The sequence below is a fragment of the Hemicordylus capensis genome, chromosome 1, assembly GCF_027244095.1.
Source record: "Hemicordylus capensis ecotype Gifberg chromosome 1, rHemCap1.1.pri, whole genome shotgun sequence".
NCBI classification, from domain to species: Eukaryota; Metazoa; Chordata; class Lepidosauria; order Squamata; family Cordylidae; genus Hemicordylus; species Hemicordylus capensis.
Genome location: NC_069657.1, coordinates 187,730,580 through 187,745,479, shown reverse-complemented (window position 1 = coordinate 187,745,479; position 14,900 = coordinate 187,730,580). Strand labels below are relative to the sequence as shown.

The window sequence follows — 14,900 nt, the reverse complement described above, 5'->3', positions numbered from 1 at the left end:
CTCTAACATTTCATTAGATTTAAGCCATCTTACAAAAAAGATTTAGATTTTTAAAAAAATCAAATAAAGGTGATTCTACAGCTTATTTTAGAAATTTGTTACAATTGAGAAACATTTTCCAGTATTTAATGTGTGCAGTGTACTGCTGCATTCGGTGCTAACAACTCTTATTGTTTTTGCAGTTATCAGATGAGAGGCAGAATTGGTGGCTGAAATACACGACTCCTGCAAGTCGCTATCGTTCACTGTATGTAGAACCATCAAAGACAATGTAGTTCTAAAGTTATTTTGGTACTCCGTGTATGAAAACAATAAAATGTGAAGTTGATAGGTCAGACCTTCATACTTTGACTTCGGTTAGCAGAACAGCTCACTGCGAAGTCACTGTGTCTCAGTCAAAAATACCTCACAGTGTGGCTATGAGTTTCTCAGACAAAGGATAGGACATACATACATATATACATACATACAAGATAGTAGCAGAAGATTTGGGGGAAATAGTCAAACAAGAACATACAGAGGGTGACATTTCCACTAATGGTGTGGAGGTCCTTCTTGAAGAACACTTCCATGGTGCTTAGTAACCCAGAGTCCCACTGCAAGACCGGGGGTGGGTGGGTATTTCCATCTATCTCTCTTTCCCCTGGAAGCATTCTTTATTGCCCCTAAATATGTCCCTGATGGCTGCATGACCCTCAGGAACATATTTAGGGGTGTTAGTGGTGCACTTAGGTAATTTTGGAGCCTAGAGCTAAAGACCTTTGGAGTCCCCCACCTTGCTGGAGCCCCATCCTCTGCACTGCAAGTTAACCATAATCACCTAAAGGCCTTTGGAGGCTCCCCTCCCCCTGCAAGTTAAGCATCATCCCACACACACGCCTTGACATACACAGTATTTTTAACACGTGGGTTCTTGAGGGCATAAACAGCAACTGAACTCACAAGAACGTAAGAATATAAAGCAACAGGTATATTTATGCAAATATGCATTAGCAGAAACACTTCAATATGCAACTTAACATATTCCCATCCTGCATATTTCTTTCCCCACTTCCCCATCTGTCTCTAAAGGAACCAATATTTAAGCAACGGAATTTGAAGGACGTAAAGATGTAAAAGACTCTATGCAGATATACATTAGCAGTACATTCCTTATCAGTTGGGAAAGGTGGTTTCTGTATGCTCAGATGCACTGTGTTCTTGATTTGATTTAAACATATATTAATGTCTGCTTTCAAGGGAAATGACTTCTTCCACCTAAAAAAGTAGCCTAAGGACAATCTTCTTATGGGCATGAGCAGATTGCCACACTATCTGTTTGATGCTCTGTTTTGGGCGGACTCTGATGTGTACAGAGTGCTATTTCTGCCTAGACCAATGGAATGCTGATCATTTGGCAATCCTCTCTCACAGCCCCTCCTCCCAGATAGCTGTTGCTGTCTGGCTGTAGTTCCCCATGCCTTGAAACAGACTGGGTGGCCCTCTGGTAGGAATGCTGCAGCACCTTCCTGCACTGAGCAGTGGGGTTTGACTAGAGGACCTCATAGGACCCCTTCTGACTCTCCAATTCTGTGATTGTTACCACCATTTCTCATTGCAACCCCAGTGCTGCTCAGATGCCTTCCAGTATCAGCACTGTATCCTCCCAGTATAACCACTGTTGTGCCTTATATGAATATATCTATCTATCTATCTATCTATCTATCTATCTATCTATCTATCTATCTATCTATGCATGCCTGACGTTATGGAGGCAACATAATGCAGTGTCCCATTGCTCTGTGGGATTTCTTGTTTCTTCCACATTTTCTGTTCTGGTCATTCACTGTGGAAGAAAATTGATGCACACTTAAATGGGAGTGAGCCCCACCCAAACAAACACAGTTAATATCCAAGTACCCCTGTATAGGAGCAGGCTGCAGCCTTATGCACACTTGCTCAAGAGTAGGTCTTACTGAAATGAGTTTAAGTCGCCAAGCTTAGGATTGGGCTATAAATGTTTTTCAGGGATTCTGGCATTTCTTTTGCTTTTCTGTGCAAAATCGATCCACAGGGCTTAAAAAGGAGTCAGCCCCCAGAGACCTCTTTACAAGGATCCTGGGACATGTAAAGCAATAAGACCATAAGCTCTTGGAGATATATGGAGTTGCCCTCATGCTAACCCCTGCCTTGCCCTGTTTATCTGGGGACAGAGAAGTGCCTTCCAGAAAGATTTTAGTTCTGGCACTTCTATGCTGGGAAATGGTATGCTTGCTTCTTTCTTTACCTTTCTTGTCGGTCTCCTTTTTAATGTGCGTTTCCAGCTGTTGTTGATCCTACTCCTGTGTCTATTTTACAGTCCCCAAACGGCAAATCTAGTCATATCCTTAGGTCTGTCTATGGTTGCAATCCTAAGCTCGCACCATTAAAAAAAAAGAGAGAGAAACCCAAAGCACTCCCTTCCGACAGTGGTGGCGGGGTGGGTGGGTTGAGGAAACAGAAGAAGCAAAGGGGATTTATGGTTGGGTCATGGGTGAGCTGTGCCCCATGTGGGTGTGGGGCACACACCAGGTCTTGCCGGGTGAGCAAGTAGTGAGGTGGGTGTCGGGCACCGGCGGAGCTCTGGGGAGGCCCCTGAGAACATTTGGAGGCCCCCTGGAGGCAGGAGGCCAAGGACCAAATTCCCAAGGTCTGTGGCTAAAAGAACCTCTGGTTACAGAACACTTCTAGGGGAAGGAGAGATTGGTGAAATTGCCCCCCATCCTCTCAGTGGCCATTGAAATTAGATGGCAAGGTTTTATTCACTTTCTAGTATGATTGGCCCAGCAGTATTCTCGTTAGGTAAAGAATAAATAATGCATAACAGACTAGCTATTATTTTAGTATAGCTGGAGATTAATTTAGAGAAAAATTAAATGAGGAAGGGATGACGAATATGCATTTCTGCATCAAATGTTCAGATGATACAAAATTATTGGTCCCTGCAAGCACTGCAGAGCACAGGATTAAAATTCATATCAATTTATCATGCTTGTAAGCAAAAACAAGACAGATGTAAATAAAGAACAAATGTTTAGATACAAATCAGGAGGAAATTGCTAGAGCATAGCTCCACTGTGAAGCTCTTAACCATTTTACATTTTATTGTATTACAAGTGAATTTTGGCCCGTTGAATAACGGGTGCTAGTAACGGCGCTCCTGGCCCCCCGCCACCATTCCCCCTCCCTCCACCATTCCCCCCCCTACCTTTAAGGGCCAAATCGGCCCAGGCACTTGCCCCCATCAGGCCGGGGAGACGGAGACCGGGGGCGGAGCGGGGGCCATGTAACCTTAAAAAAAAAATTACTCCTGCCGCCGCCGCCGACCGCCCACCCTCCCTCCCAGCTGCCGAGTCCCCCTTACCCTGGCCGACTGCTGTCCGCCGAAGACAGCCCTTAATTTAAGAGGCAGAGAGGAGCTTGCAAGCAGAGCTCCTCTCTGTGCAAAGCCTCTTGCCGAACTGCCGCTTTGGGCGCTTGCGTCCCTTGCGCCCAAAGCGGCAGTTCGGCAAGAGGCTTTGCACAGAGAGGAGCTCTGCTTGCGAGCTCCTCTCTGCCTCTTAAATTAAGGGCTGTCTTCGGCGGACAGCAGTCGGCCAGGGTAAGGGGGACTCGGCAGCTGGGAGGGAGGGGCGGCGGCGGCGGCGGGAGTAAATTTTTTTTTAAGGTTACATGGCCTCCGCTCCGCCCCCGGCCTCCATCTATTTTGGCCGAGGCGGCGGCTCCGCCGCCGCCTCGGTCACTTTCCCGCCGCCTCCTCTCCGGCTTCTTCGGGGCGGCCGCTTCTGGCCACCCAAGATGGCTGCCGGGTGCCGGCGAGCGTGTCTCCCTTGCCCTGTTCTGGGCCTGCGCTTCGCGCAGGCGCAGAACAGGACAGGGAGGCACGGACACACGCTTGGTGTCCGTCCACGGACGGACACCAAGCGTTTTATTAGAGAGGATTATGTTCACCACTTAGTGAGTAGAAAAGTGGAGTATAAATTTAAAAATAAGTGAAATAGGACTACAAAGGATCACAAGTATTGTGATACAAATGTCATTTGGGGTTGTATTCATAAATGACAGTTAGCTAGACATGTGAAGTGACAAACTCGCTATAAGGCAGCTGGAACTTGTTCTTAAATAACTTAAATGTTGGTTACATGCACTCTCATTTCTTCCTTGTGCCTAGTTTTTCAGTATTTTCACACTATCATGAGCGACATTTCAGGAACTGCTGGCATATATCTTATCAAAGCTGGTACAGAGGTAAGTTAGTTAATTGGTTTAATTTTTAAAATAGTGACATTTTTGTTTTGTTCTGTTGCTTGAAATCCTTGGAAGTTTTCTTTCTCAAAATATAAGTGTTTTCCTTTGCCACCCCTCATCCCTGCACTTTATTTTATGGTGTCTTTGGATATTATGCTTTGGATATTAAGGACAACAAATATTCAGCTGGCAGCTCTTGTTTATAATGTTTGAGAATAATCTTGTGTTGGAAGTTTGTGCAAACTGTAGATATAAACATAAGGGCTGACATCCAGACCAGTGTTGCCTCTAAGGCGTGTGCACATGCGCACGCTCACAAGTTTTTTTTTATGTCCGCTCAGTTAATTTTAGAGCCCACTCAGCTTGAATTAGGAAGGCCCATACTGAATACATGTGCGCACGCACTGCTGTGATACTGCCACCCAGAAGAAAACGCGCTCTGCACGTAGATCAAAAAAATTAGAGAGAACACTGACCCCAACTAATGTTGCATATGCTGAAAATCATTTTTCATGCACTGTGGGGGAAGGGGTAAATCTGGATCGAGATCCATCGACAGCCATAAGAATGGGTTCTGCGCCTGTGCAGGAATCCCTGCAGTAGCCATGCCTCAGCTTGTCGAGGCGTCCAAGCCCCGCCCACACGCAGCGCGTGCTATTTAAGAGCGGGGCTGGGCGCCATGTTCCTCAGTTCTTCTCCGACCACCTTCGCGCGTGGACCTCGGTCTGCCGCCTCTTCGTCGGAAAGTTACCTCAGTATTCTCTTCAGAGACGATTTCTTTTTCTCGGACTGATCACTTCGTGTATGACCCTCTTTTTCTGGCTGACGGACTCCTCTAAAATTGACAAGGAACGGCTACCGACAAATGACTGGCTTGACGCGGACTGGACTTGACTTCCCTGTCGTCGCGCTATGGCGGACGATAAAAAGTCTTTTAAGAGGTGTAAGGGTTGCGATGCAAAGCTCCCTTCCAAAGACCTCCATGAATTATGCCTTATGTGCCTGGGCGAAGAACATAATGTTTCAACTTGTAAAATTTGTCTGTCTTTTTCGAAGCAGACGCGAAAAAATAGAGCGCTTCACCTCAGAGCAGCAATCTATGATGAGGTGTTAAGTCCCTCGACACCGGGCACACCTCACCCCTCGACATCGAGAGCTCAATCTGCTTCCACACCGCGTTCGAGGTCAAAAACTTCGACGTCGACGCATCCGGGATCTCCACGTTCAAAGTCCATATCCTCGACTTCGAAAAAGTCCAGACCTTCGACATCGAACCGTCCATTGCCTACGAGCGAAATCTCCTCGGTTGCAAAGACATCCTCGACACCGAACAGCCGTAAGTGTCAAGTTCCATCGACCTCCAGCAGTGACCCTGACGCCGACGAAACAGCGACAACATCTACGACAAAACGTCGACGATTGATTGATCTAATGGGAGACGCTACGCCTCCCCCTACTGCTCGACATTGACCATCTTCGACGCCGACTCGCCCGTCGACACCGAGGCCGTCGATACTGAATGTTTCAGCTTCGAGAGCAAGATCCCTCTCGCCTGCTCTGACACCGGTTCCCTCCTCTCCACCTTCAACACCACCACCTCCGGGACCTAGCGCTCTGCTGTTGCTACACACGCCGTTGATTACTGCATCAAGGCAGGTCACCCCTCGATATCGATCTCCACCCCCGAACTTCGATATCAATGGAGATACTCAAGAGGCTGAAATTGGTCTACATCCGACTACAACTCAGTCGCTCCTGTTGCTCTTGGACTCCACAGCAAGCACACCTTCACAAGCCACGTTTCGAGGTTTTCCGGCATCGGAGGAGGAGTTTCATTCAACTTCAACTCATCCTGTCCACGAAGTACCATCGCTCTCTGCGGCCCAGCTGCAAAGCCCTTTGCCTTGGCACACTTGTGGGTTCACCCATACCCCCCCGCCACATATACCTGGTTCGGGCCCTGCAATCTCGACTGGTTCTCAAACCTCTTTATCAACCGTGTCATGGGAACCACTGACGTCTCTTCCTGCCACAGTGGCTGTACGCACGATATCTGCGTCTACTAATACTCCCTCCACAGCAACTAGACACTCAGCGATGCAAACACCTACAGTTATCACCTTCAATGCCTGTGTGCAAACGAAACCACTGGTAACCCATTCCGTAGTGGCTCAGACAGCACACTTGCCTTCACCTCCCACTCCTTCAGTGCGTTCTCAGGGGACCGCACCTACTTCTCCAACAGCCTCGCCTTCTGAACATTATGGCTCGTCTGATTTTGAATTGGACCCCGAAGGAGAGGAGACCATTATTGAACCTCCCATGGATGTGGCACCGACAGTGTATGTTTCACCCATCGAAGAAATGAAAGCGTACCACCGTCATGTACGTACCATGGCAGACGCCCTAGGGCTCGACCTACGCTCCGAACTGGCTACAATAGACGATCCCGTCTATAATTTTATGTTGAAGTCACAATCGACGGCCCCAGTAGCCCTCCTGATGCTCCCTGTAATCACAAGGGCAGCTAAATGTGCTTGGGAAGTACTCCATACTTCCACCCCTATTTCTAAAAGGCTGGAGAGCCTTTATCGTATAATGGAAAAAGACAATACGTACCTTCTAAAACATCCGGCGCCCAATTCCCTCGTAATTGACTGTGCCTCTACGTCAAAATCTGGAAAGCGGCATATTGTTCCTCCTGGAAGAGAGGGAAGGAAATTAGACCTCTTAGGCCAGAAAATCTATTCAACTGCGTGCCTCTCAATCAAAGTTGCTAATTACGCAGTGTGCACCGCCAAATACACTCACAGTCTTTGGGAAGGATTGTTTACTGAACTTGACAACCTGTCACCGGAGGAGTTCAAGGTTAACTTTCAAAAGGTTCTGGAACGCTCGGGCGATCTGACTAGGCAACAACTCAGCATTGCCAAACACCTAGCTGAGAGCGAGTCCAGAGCCATGACAGCCGCTATCACTCTTTGCAGGCATGCTTGGCTCCAGTCTACTACCTTGCATATGGACATGAGAGAAAAGATAGAAGGTCTTCCTTTTGACGGCTCCGGCCTGTTTAGCAAAACCACAGATGCCACAATGGAACAACTTAAAAAATCTAAGTTTACCGCGAAAACTTTTACCTCACAACCATCCACTTCTACGTACGTGTCCAAGTACCGTTCCACGTATAATAAGCAGCGCCCTTCTTTCAGACAACAAGACCGTAGAGACTTCTGCAAGTCCTACCAGCCTTATCACCGGCGCACTTACCAGAACAAGTTCAAAACAAATCAGGCCCAACGTACCAAATGGCCAGAAACTCAGAAGCGCCTTTGAAACTCAGGTCCGTCCACCACCAATTCTCCACTCCCCGTCCCCGCCGTCGGGGGCAATAACTTCTCAACTGATGGGTCCCTCCAACGACCCCTGGCCGGCTCAACCCTCCATCAGGCTGGCAAGCCATGCCCCCACATGGCAACATATAACATCAGACCGTTGGGTCTTGCAGATCGTATCTTCAGGATATGCCATCGAATTCAAGTCGATTCCACAGTTCAGGGGAATAACATTCACCCCTCCTTCCTCTACACTATGGGAGGAGGTCAGGGAACTACTGGAGAAGGGGGCAATCGCCCCAGTACGGTGGACGGACAGACAGGATGGATTCTACTCCCGTTATTTTCAAATTCCGAAACGGGACGGGGGCATCCGTCCGATTATGGACTTACACAACCTAAACAAGTTTGTTCATGTCAGGAAGTTCAGGATGATGGCGTTGCAGCAAATCCTCCCGCTCCTCCAAGGGGAACAGTGGTTGGCAACACTGGATCTCAAGGACGCCTATTTCCATGTGAACATTCGGCCTCCACATCGGAAATTCCTACGCTTCACAGTCGGTCACCAAGTGTACCAATACAACGTATTGCCCTTCGGCCTGTCCTCCGCCCCAAGGGTCTTTACGAAATGTATGGCGCCAGTGATTGCCTACCTGAGAACACATGGCATCACGGTCTACCCTTACTGGACGACTGGCTCCTGGCCTCAAGGGATCCAGATGAGTTACGTTCGCAGATCCATTATGTTCTGTCGGTCCTTCACGACCTAGGCATCCAAGTCAATTGGAAAAAGTCACACCTGGAACCTATGCGGGTGGCAAACTACATAGGAGTGGTATTAGACACAATGCGCCAAAGAGCATACTTACCAGAAGAGAGGTACGTCTTGATCAAGGACATGGTAACGCTCTTTTGGGGTCACCCCACCCAGCCGGCACGCTCCATCCAGCGCTTATTGGGCCTTATGGCCTCCTGCAATGCGGTGATTCACTATGCCCATCTAAAAATGAAGAAGCTTCAGCTCTGGTTCCTCTCAGTTTTTCACCCTGCAAGACACAACCAAGAGAAACGCCTACTGATACCTACTCCCATACTTCAATCTCTCTCCTGGTGGACGGAACGCAGGAACCTCCTGGAGGGAGTACCTTTCCCGCTTCCTTCCCCAACAGTCTGGCTAACAACGGATGCCTCCCTGCTAGGATGGGGAGCGCATTGTGCAGGCCGCCAGACGCAGGGCAAGTGGTCCCTCAACCAAACTCAACTCCATATAAACTTCCTAGAATTGCTGGCAGTTTTTCTGGCTCTATGGTCCTTCCTACCACTGTTGCAAGGCAGCTGTGTACAAGTACAATTAGACAACACGACAGCGCAAGCATACATAAACCGCCAAGGCGGGACGGTCTCCCGGAGCTTGTGCGCTCTAGCCCTCCAGATGTGGCACTGGTGCATCCGCCACAAAATTTACCTTCTCGCAGCCCACATCAAGGGCCTAGAGAACAGCTTGGCGGACAATCTCAGTCGAGTATTCCTGAACGACACTCACCACGAATGGGAAATCAATCCAAGATACATCAATCCGCTATTCTGTCAGTGGATTCGTCCATCAGTGGACCTGTTTGCGACCTCAACAAACAAAAAGTGTGCTCGCTTCTGTTCCAGAGCAGGTCACGACCCACTATCATTGGGGGATGCTTTTCAGATGGATTGGTCACTAGAAATGCCCTACATGTTTCCACCTCAACCCTTAATTGCCAGAGTGGTGGCTCGACTCCTAGCACACCCAACTACCTGCATCCTCGTGACGCCATGGTGGCCGAGACAACCATGGTTTCCACAAGTACGCAGACTGTCCGGAAATCTTTACCATCGCTTCCCACCAGAAGCGGACCTCCTCTCGCAGGACAACGGCCTCGTGCTCCACCCAGACGTTCTCACTCTCCGTCTGACGGCTTGGCAAATAAACTTTTAGATGATATATTGTTGAACCAAAGGAAATTGTCAACAAGGAGAAATTATCACAGCAAATGGCTTCGATTTAAGGCTTATGCGAAATCCCATGGGTTTCTGCCAAAACGGGCCTCCGTTCGTCAAGTACTCCTCTACTTGTCCACTCTTAAATCACAGGGCTTGGCAAATGTTTCTATCAAAGTTCACCTTGCCGCCCTATCATCCGTTCACCTGGGCTGTGACGGTGTTACTCTCTTCTCACACCCCCTCAGCAAAGCCTTCCTGAAGGGCCTCTCCAATGTCTATCCTCCAATAAGACCGCCGGTGGAACCTTGGAGCCTGTCTTTGGTCCTTTCTTCGCTGACGCAAAAACCCTTCGAACCTCTGGCCTCGACGTCTTTGAAATTGCTATCCTTGAAAACCGCGTTCCTGGTTGCCATCACGACAGCACGTCGGGTGAGTGAGCTCACCGCATTGAGAGTTGACTCCCCGTACACTCAATTTCATGAGGACAAGGTGCGTATGCGACTGGATCCCGCTTTTCTGCCGAAAGTAGTTTCCGATTTTCACTTAAATCAGGACATTATTCTACCTACCTTCTTTAGGAACCCACAATCGGCCCTGGAAAGGTCCATGCATTCGCTGGATGTTCGTAGAGCCCTTCTATTCTATATGGCTCGTACGAGGGACTTTAGAGCCTCTTCACGTCTCTTTGTATCATACCAGGGTGCTACCAAGGGATCTCCAGTTTCTCGTCAAAGATTGTCTAGATGGCTTGTCAACCTCATCGTACTCATGTATGAGATACAGCATAAAGCACCTCCGAAGTCCATCAAAGCCCATTCTACCAGGGCTTATGCTTCATCGTCCGCACACCTCTCAGGGATTGGCTTCCTGGACATATGCAAAGCAGCTACCTGGTCGTCCAATCTCCCATTTGTCAAGCATTACGCCATAGACGTGCGCTCTGCTGCAGAGGCTAGTTTTGGGAGAAGTGTCCTAAAAAGGGTGTTGCAATAGCACTACTGCACCCCCCTCCTTGGGGAGCTTGCTAAACACCCATTCTTATGGCTGTCAACGGATCTCGATCCAGATAAACAGGTTGCTCACCTGTAACTGATGATCTGGTAGAGATCCGTCGACATCCATAAGACCCTCCCATCCTTCCCCTCTGTGTGCGTGCTGCTTACTATACTTACTGTATCTATTCGTCTCCACTCATGATGTCTATCTGCGATGATCGCCCTCCTCGGCGGTCGTCGAAAGAACTGAGGAACATGGCGCCCAGCCCCGCTCTTAAATAGCACGTGCTGCGTGTGGGTGGGGCTTGGACGCCTCGACAAGCTGAGGCATGGCTACCGCAGGGATTCCTGCGCAGGCGCAGAACCCATTCTTATGGATGTCGATGGATCTCTACCAGATCATCAGTTACAGGTGAGCAACCTGGTTTTTTTGGCATCTCCCCTTCCTTCTACAGCTGTCTGTGCCTCGCAAGAATGTGCCCCTGAGTCCAATGACCTGAAGAAGAAAATTATGTTCTTTTTCTATATTTGTAACACACAAAATTACATATGGTCCCTCTCCTTACTGCTTGTCATATCCTTTTCCTAATTCCTCATTTGTCCAATAATCAGCCCTTTGCATTGACCTGCGTCTGATCTGTAAATGTTCAACACTGCCTAACAATGACCCACTTCTTACTCAGCCTCACGTGAGTGGTGCTGATCCATTCTCCAGCCCCTTTGCATTGGCCTGTGTCTGAGGTGTAGACACAGGTAAAGACTGTTTTGTTCACCTAGGCCTTTTAAATTCTGATTTTCAGATCTGATCTGATTTTTAACTAATTTTAAAATGAGTTTTTAAGCTGCTTTGTATTGGATTTTGTATGTTCTTTTCACCTTTTTTTGTCTGTTATGATTTAATGTGTTGTGTGTTTTTATTGTATGTTTTAATCCACTGTTGTGAGCAGCCCAGAGAACAATTTGTTATGGGGCGGCTAACAAATAAAGTTGATTGTTGTTGCTGCTGCTGCTGCTGCTGCTGCTGCTGCTGCTGCTGCTGCTGCTGCTGCTGCTGCTGCTGCTGCTATTAGATGTCCAATTTTGTTAGCACTCTCTAACAATGGCCCACTTATTACTAAGGCTGTGGGCTCGCCTTGGATTGACCCATGCTGCTTCAGGTTCTTAGCAGAGCACCAGTGATCTTGCATTTTTGTGTGAGAATGCAAATACTTCAAGGAGCATCCCCACACTCGAGTTAAATCAGGAACATGGTGCTGAAGGTCAAGTGACATGTTTCTGATCTAACTAGCGTTTCTGGAGTGTGGGGGCACTACTTAAAAGTACTTGCTTGTGTGCAAGAACGCAAGACCTTCAGCATTTTGCCACAGCATTTCTGCGGCATCACAAATCAATCCAAAATTGGGATTGGCACCACCTATGTTCAGCTGTTTGACATATGAGCTCATGAATTTTCCCCTGCCCTACTACCTGAGGTCCATTTAACTCTAGATATCTTGGACTGAGCCTGGAACCCAAGTGCAAAACAAGTGGAAAAGCAAGTGCTCTATGCACTGAACTAAGAGCCCTCCCCTGTTAAGTGTGCACCCTGTTAAGTGTGGAATAAGATGGTTATTAATATAAATAGTCACAATATTCATCTTTGTATTATTTTTGCAGACAGCACATTAAGCTGCAGTACAAAGCTTCCCTTCGTTTGTGAAAAGTACAACACATCGCTTTTGGAAACACATGATCCAGATTATAGACCACCTCAGACAAAGTGTCCTGACAATTGGCTTGTTTTTCTGAATAAGGTAGAATAAAAATACATGGAAACACTTACCTTTGTGTTTTGATCCGAAATATCATCATCATCATCCTTTATTAGCAGTCACACTAACCTTTTATATTACAATATAATTAGAAAATTAAAAAAAAACCCAAGAGGTTAAAATAAAATCAGAACTAAATGAAAAAAACAAAACAGCAAACCACTGAATGTACAAATTTTGCCACTGACTCAGTTACGTATGGACTAGAATCCATAATTTTAAAAGTATATCAAGTTTTCCCAAGAAAGGGAGTAATTGATCCAAATCCTGTATCATGAAATCCTACTCCTGAATAGTATTCATTACTCCAGAGTAGTCACATTAGTCCAGAGTAGTGTGGGAATTAGATGGCACCCAGTCCAAACTACAGACCAACAGTAATTTTATATTTCACTTCAAGGGAGTGCAGCAGCGATCCCTTCCCTGTACAATGCCCTGTGTGACTGACTGCACACTCACTGAGAAGGTGAGCCCTTTCTCATGATTACATGAGAGGGCTTAAGGGCAGACAGGGTGGTGAGGCTCCTAAAGCTTACCTTGCCCGCAGATGATCCCTCTGTCCTTGCTGGACACACTGATCATACACCCAGACTGTCGCTGGCTGCCCCTGGCAGTGCAGAGGGTTGGGGGCCGGTATGTGACATCCCGGCCTCCGAAAATCCTATAATGCACCACACACACTTGCACAGTTCATTTTGGGGATCCCCCAGGGCGGGCTGGGAGCCTGTTCCTGTGTCAGCGCTGCATGGTACCAACACATGAGAACTTAGCCTGAGTTAAGTGTGCCCTTGCACGCTTAACTCTGGCAAAGCAGTGGGCTCCCTAAGCAGGTTTGCTGCTGCACTACCGCCAGGAGATGCTCGCCTCCCTGCAATACACACACACACACACACACACACACACACACACACACAGCCAAGAGCGGGCTTGGCTGCCTTAGCCCGCTCTTGGCTGCACGTGTGAACTGCCTTGGTGAGGCTTGAATGGAAACAAATGGGTTTTTGTATTTTGATTTATGTACTGCTGTGTGAATGACACCTTAAACCCTGTATGAAAGCTAATGTGAAATACAGGTATAGTGGTTTTAAAACAAATAAAATTGTCTTTCAGTGTTATCAAATAGTGAGCCCTCTGCGTTTAAAATACCAAAAAGCAAATGAACATTGCGAGTCCCTTGGAGGCTTCCTTCCTTCAATCACAAGCCCAGCTGAACAAGGTAAGACAATACATTCCATGCTTTCCCCCCAGTATCGCTGTCATCTAGAAAACTAAGTATGCATTGTTAGCACAGGAGTTATGGTAGACACAAAACGTCCGACAGTTTTCCTGTTATGGAAATGTGACTAGCTTTCTATCTGATGCAGATTCTGGGCAGAAAATGCAAGTGTAATGGCACTTGGCTTCCTGTTGCTTGAAAACCTGAATCTGAATGTGCGAACTTAAAGCTTTGTATCTGACATGTTTGTTTGTTTATAAAATGTATAGGCTGCTCCTTCACAAAAAGGCCCCCAGGCAGTGAACAATATTAAATATCAATGAAACAAAATCAGTATTTATTTTTTTAACACTCTAAATACACTAATCAAAAATCTAAATACACTAATCAAAGATAGAATCCAAAAATATCCTTGAGAGATCGAACTGGAACAAGTTCTGTCTGTGCTACTTGATCTGTGATGGCCGATTCTCATGTGCAAGTCACCACTTGATGCAGCAAAAACTATCGTATAACTAAAGTAAAGGTAAAGTTGTGCCATCAAGTCGATTTCAACTCCTGCTGCCCACAGAGCACTGTGGTTGTGTTTGGTAGAATACAGGAGGGGTTTACCATTGCCGCCTCCTGCACAGTATGAGATTATGCCTTTCAGCATCTTCCTATATCACTGCTGCCCAATATAGGTGTTTCCCATAGTATGGGAAACATACCAGCGGGAATTCAAACCAGCAACCTCTTACTCCCTAGGCAAGTTTACTTCCCCGCTGCACCTAGTGTACTAATATTATACCAATAACCTTTGGTATATAGTTTATATATAGATTATCTATAGCCTGTTTAAGACAGTATAGTTAGCCTAGACCGGGGCTTCATTATCCTATATACACAAATATGTTTTGGGACATTTAATTTGGCTGCCTAGTCCAAATATTCAGACATTGATCTTCTGTTCAACAGATTTTATAATATCCTTGCTTCCCAAAATGCCGAAAGATGTTTGGATTGGTTTGCAACTTCGATTGCATGTACAGCAACACAAATGGACAGATGGTAGTGTCCTGGAATACACCAACTTCCACCCTTTGTTACATGGAAGGTTAAGGAAGATTCGATATAACGTAAGCTGTTGATATCCCCCCACTCCTGCTCTATTGTAGGGCTTTCAGTATAGTTTGGTTCAAGGAGAAAAGAATGTTACTGACTTAGGACAGAGAAGGAAAGGGATGTATAAAAACCAGTAAAAATCTATATAGCCTTTTTTGATAATTCAGAAGGTAGCTAAGCACCTTGCACCTAGCTCTACAGA

At 46.9% G+C, this 14,900-nt stretch overlaps 1 protein-coding gene and 2 long non-coding RNA genes across 5 annotated transcripts in view; 1 reads left to right on the top strand and 2 right to left on the bottom strand.

The window, feature by feature from the left end:
* LY75 (lymphocyte antigen 75) overlaps positions 1-14,900 on the top strand; it is a 126,792-nt gene that overhangs the window by 81,921 nt on the left and 29,971 nt on the right. For all 3 annotated transcript variants that reach the window (XM_053260658.1, XM_053260677.1, XM_053260668.1), the window contains 5 exons: positions 183-247; positions 4,190-4,266; positions 12,224-12,360; positions 13,489-13,594; positions 14,552-14,712. In XM_053260658.1, coding sequence (XP_053116633.1) covers positions 183-247; positions 4,190-4,266; positions 12,224-12,360; positions 13,489-13,594; positions 14,552-14,712 — 546 coding nt within the window. The remainder of the gene's footprint in view (positions 1-182; positions 248-4,189; positions 4,267-12,223; positions 12,361-13,488; positions 13,595-14,551; positions 14,713-14,900) is intronic.
* Positions 1-14,900, bottom strand: part of LOC128329507 (uncharacterized) — a 49,264-nt gene that overhangs the window by 30,204 nt on the left and 4,160 nt on the right. The gene's annotated exons all lie outside the window — the stretch shown is intronic.
* Positions 6,898-8,522, bottom strand: LOC128329503 (uncharacterized). The gene is made up of 3 exons (XR_008309686.1): positions 8,468-8,522; positions 8,252-8,364; positions 6,898-6,967 (listed from the first exon to the last, which is right to left on the bottom strand). It is a non-coding gene; the product is annotated as an uncharacterized LOC128329503 (long non-coding RNA).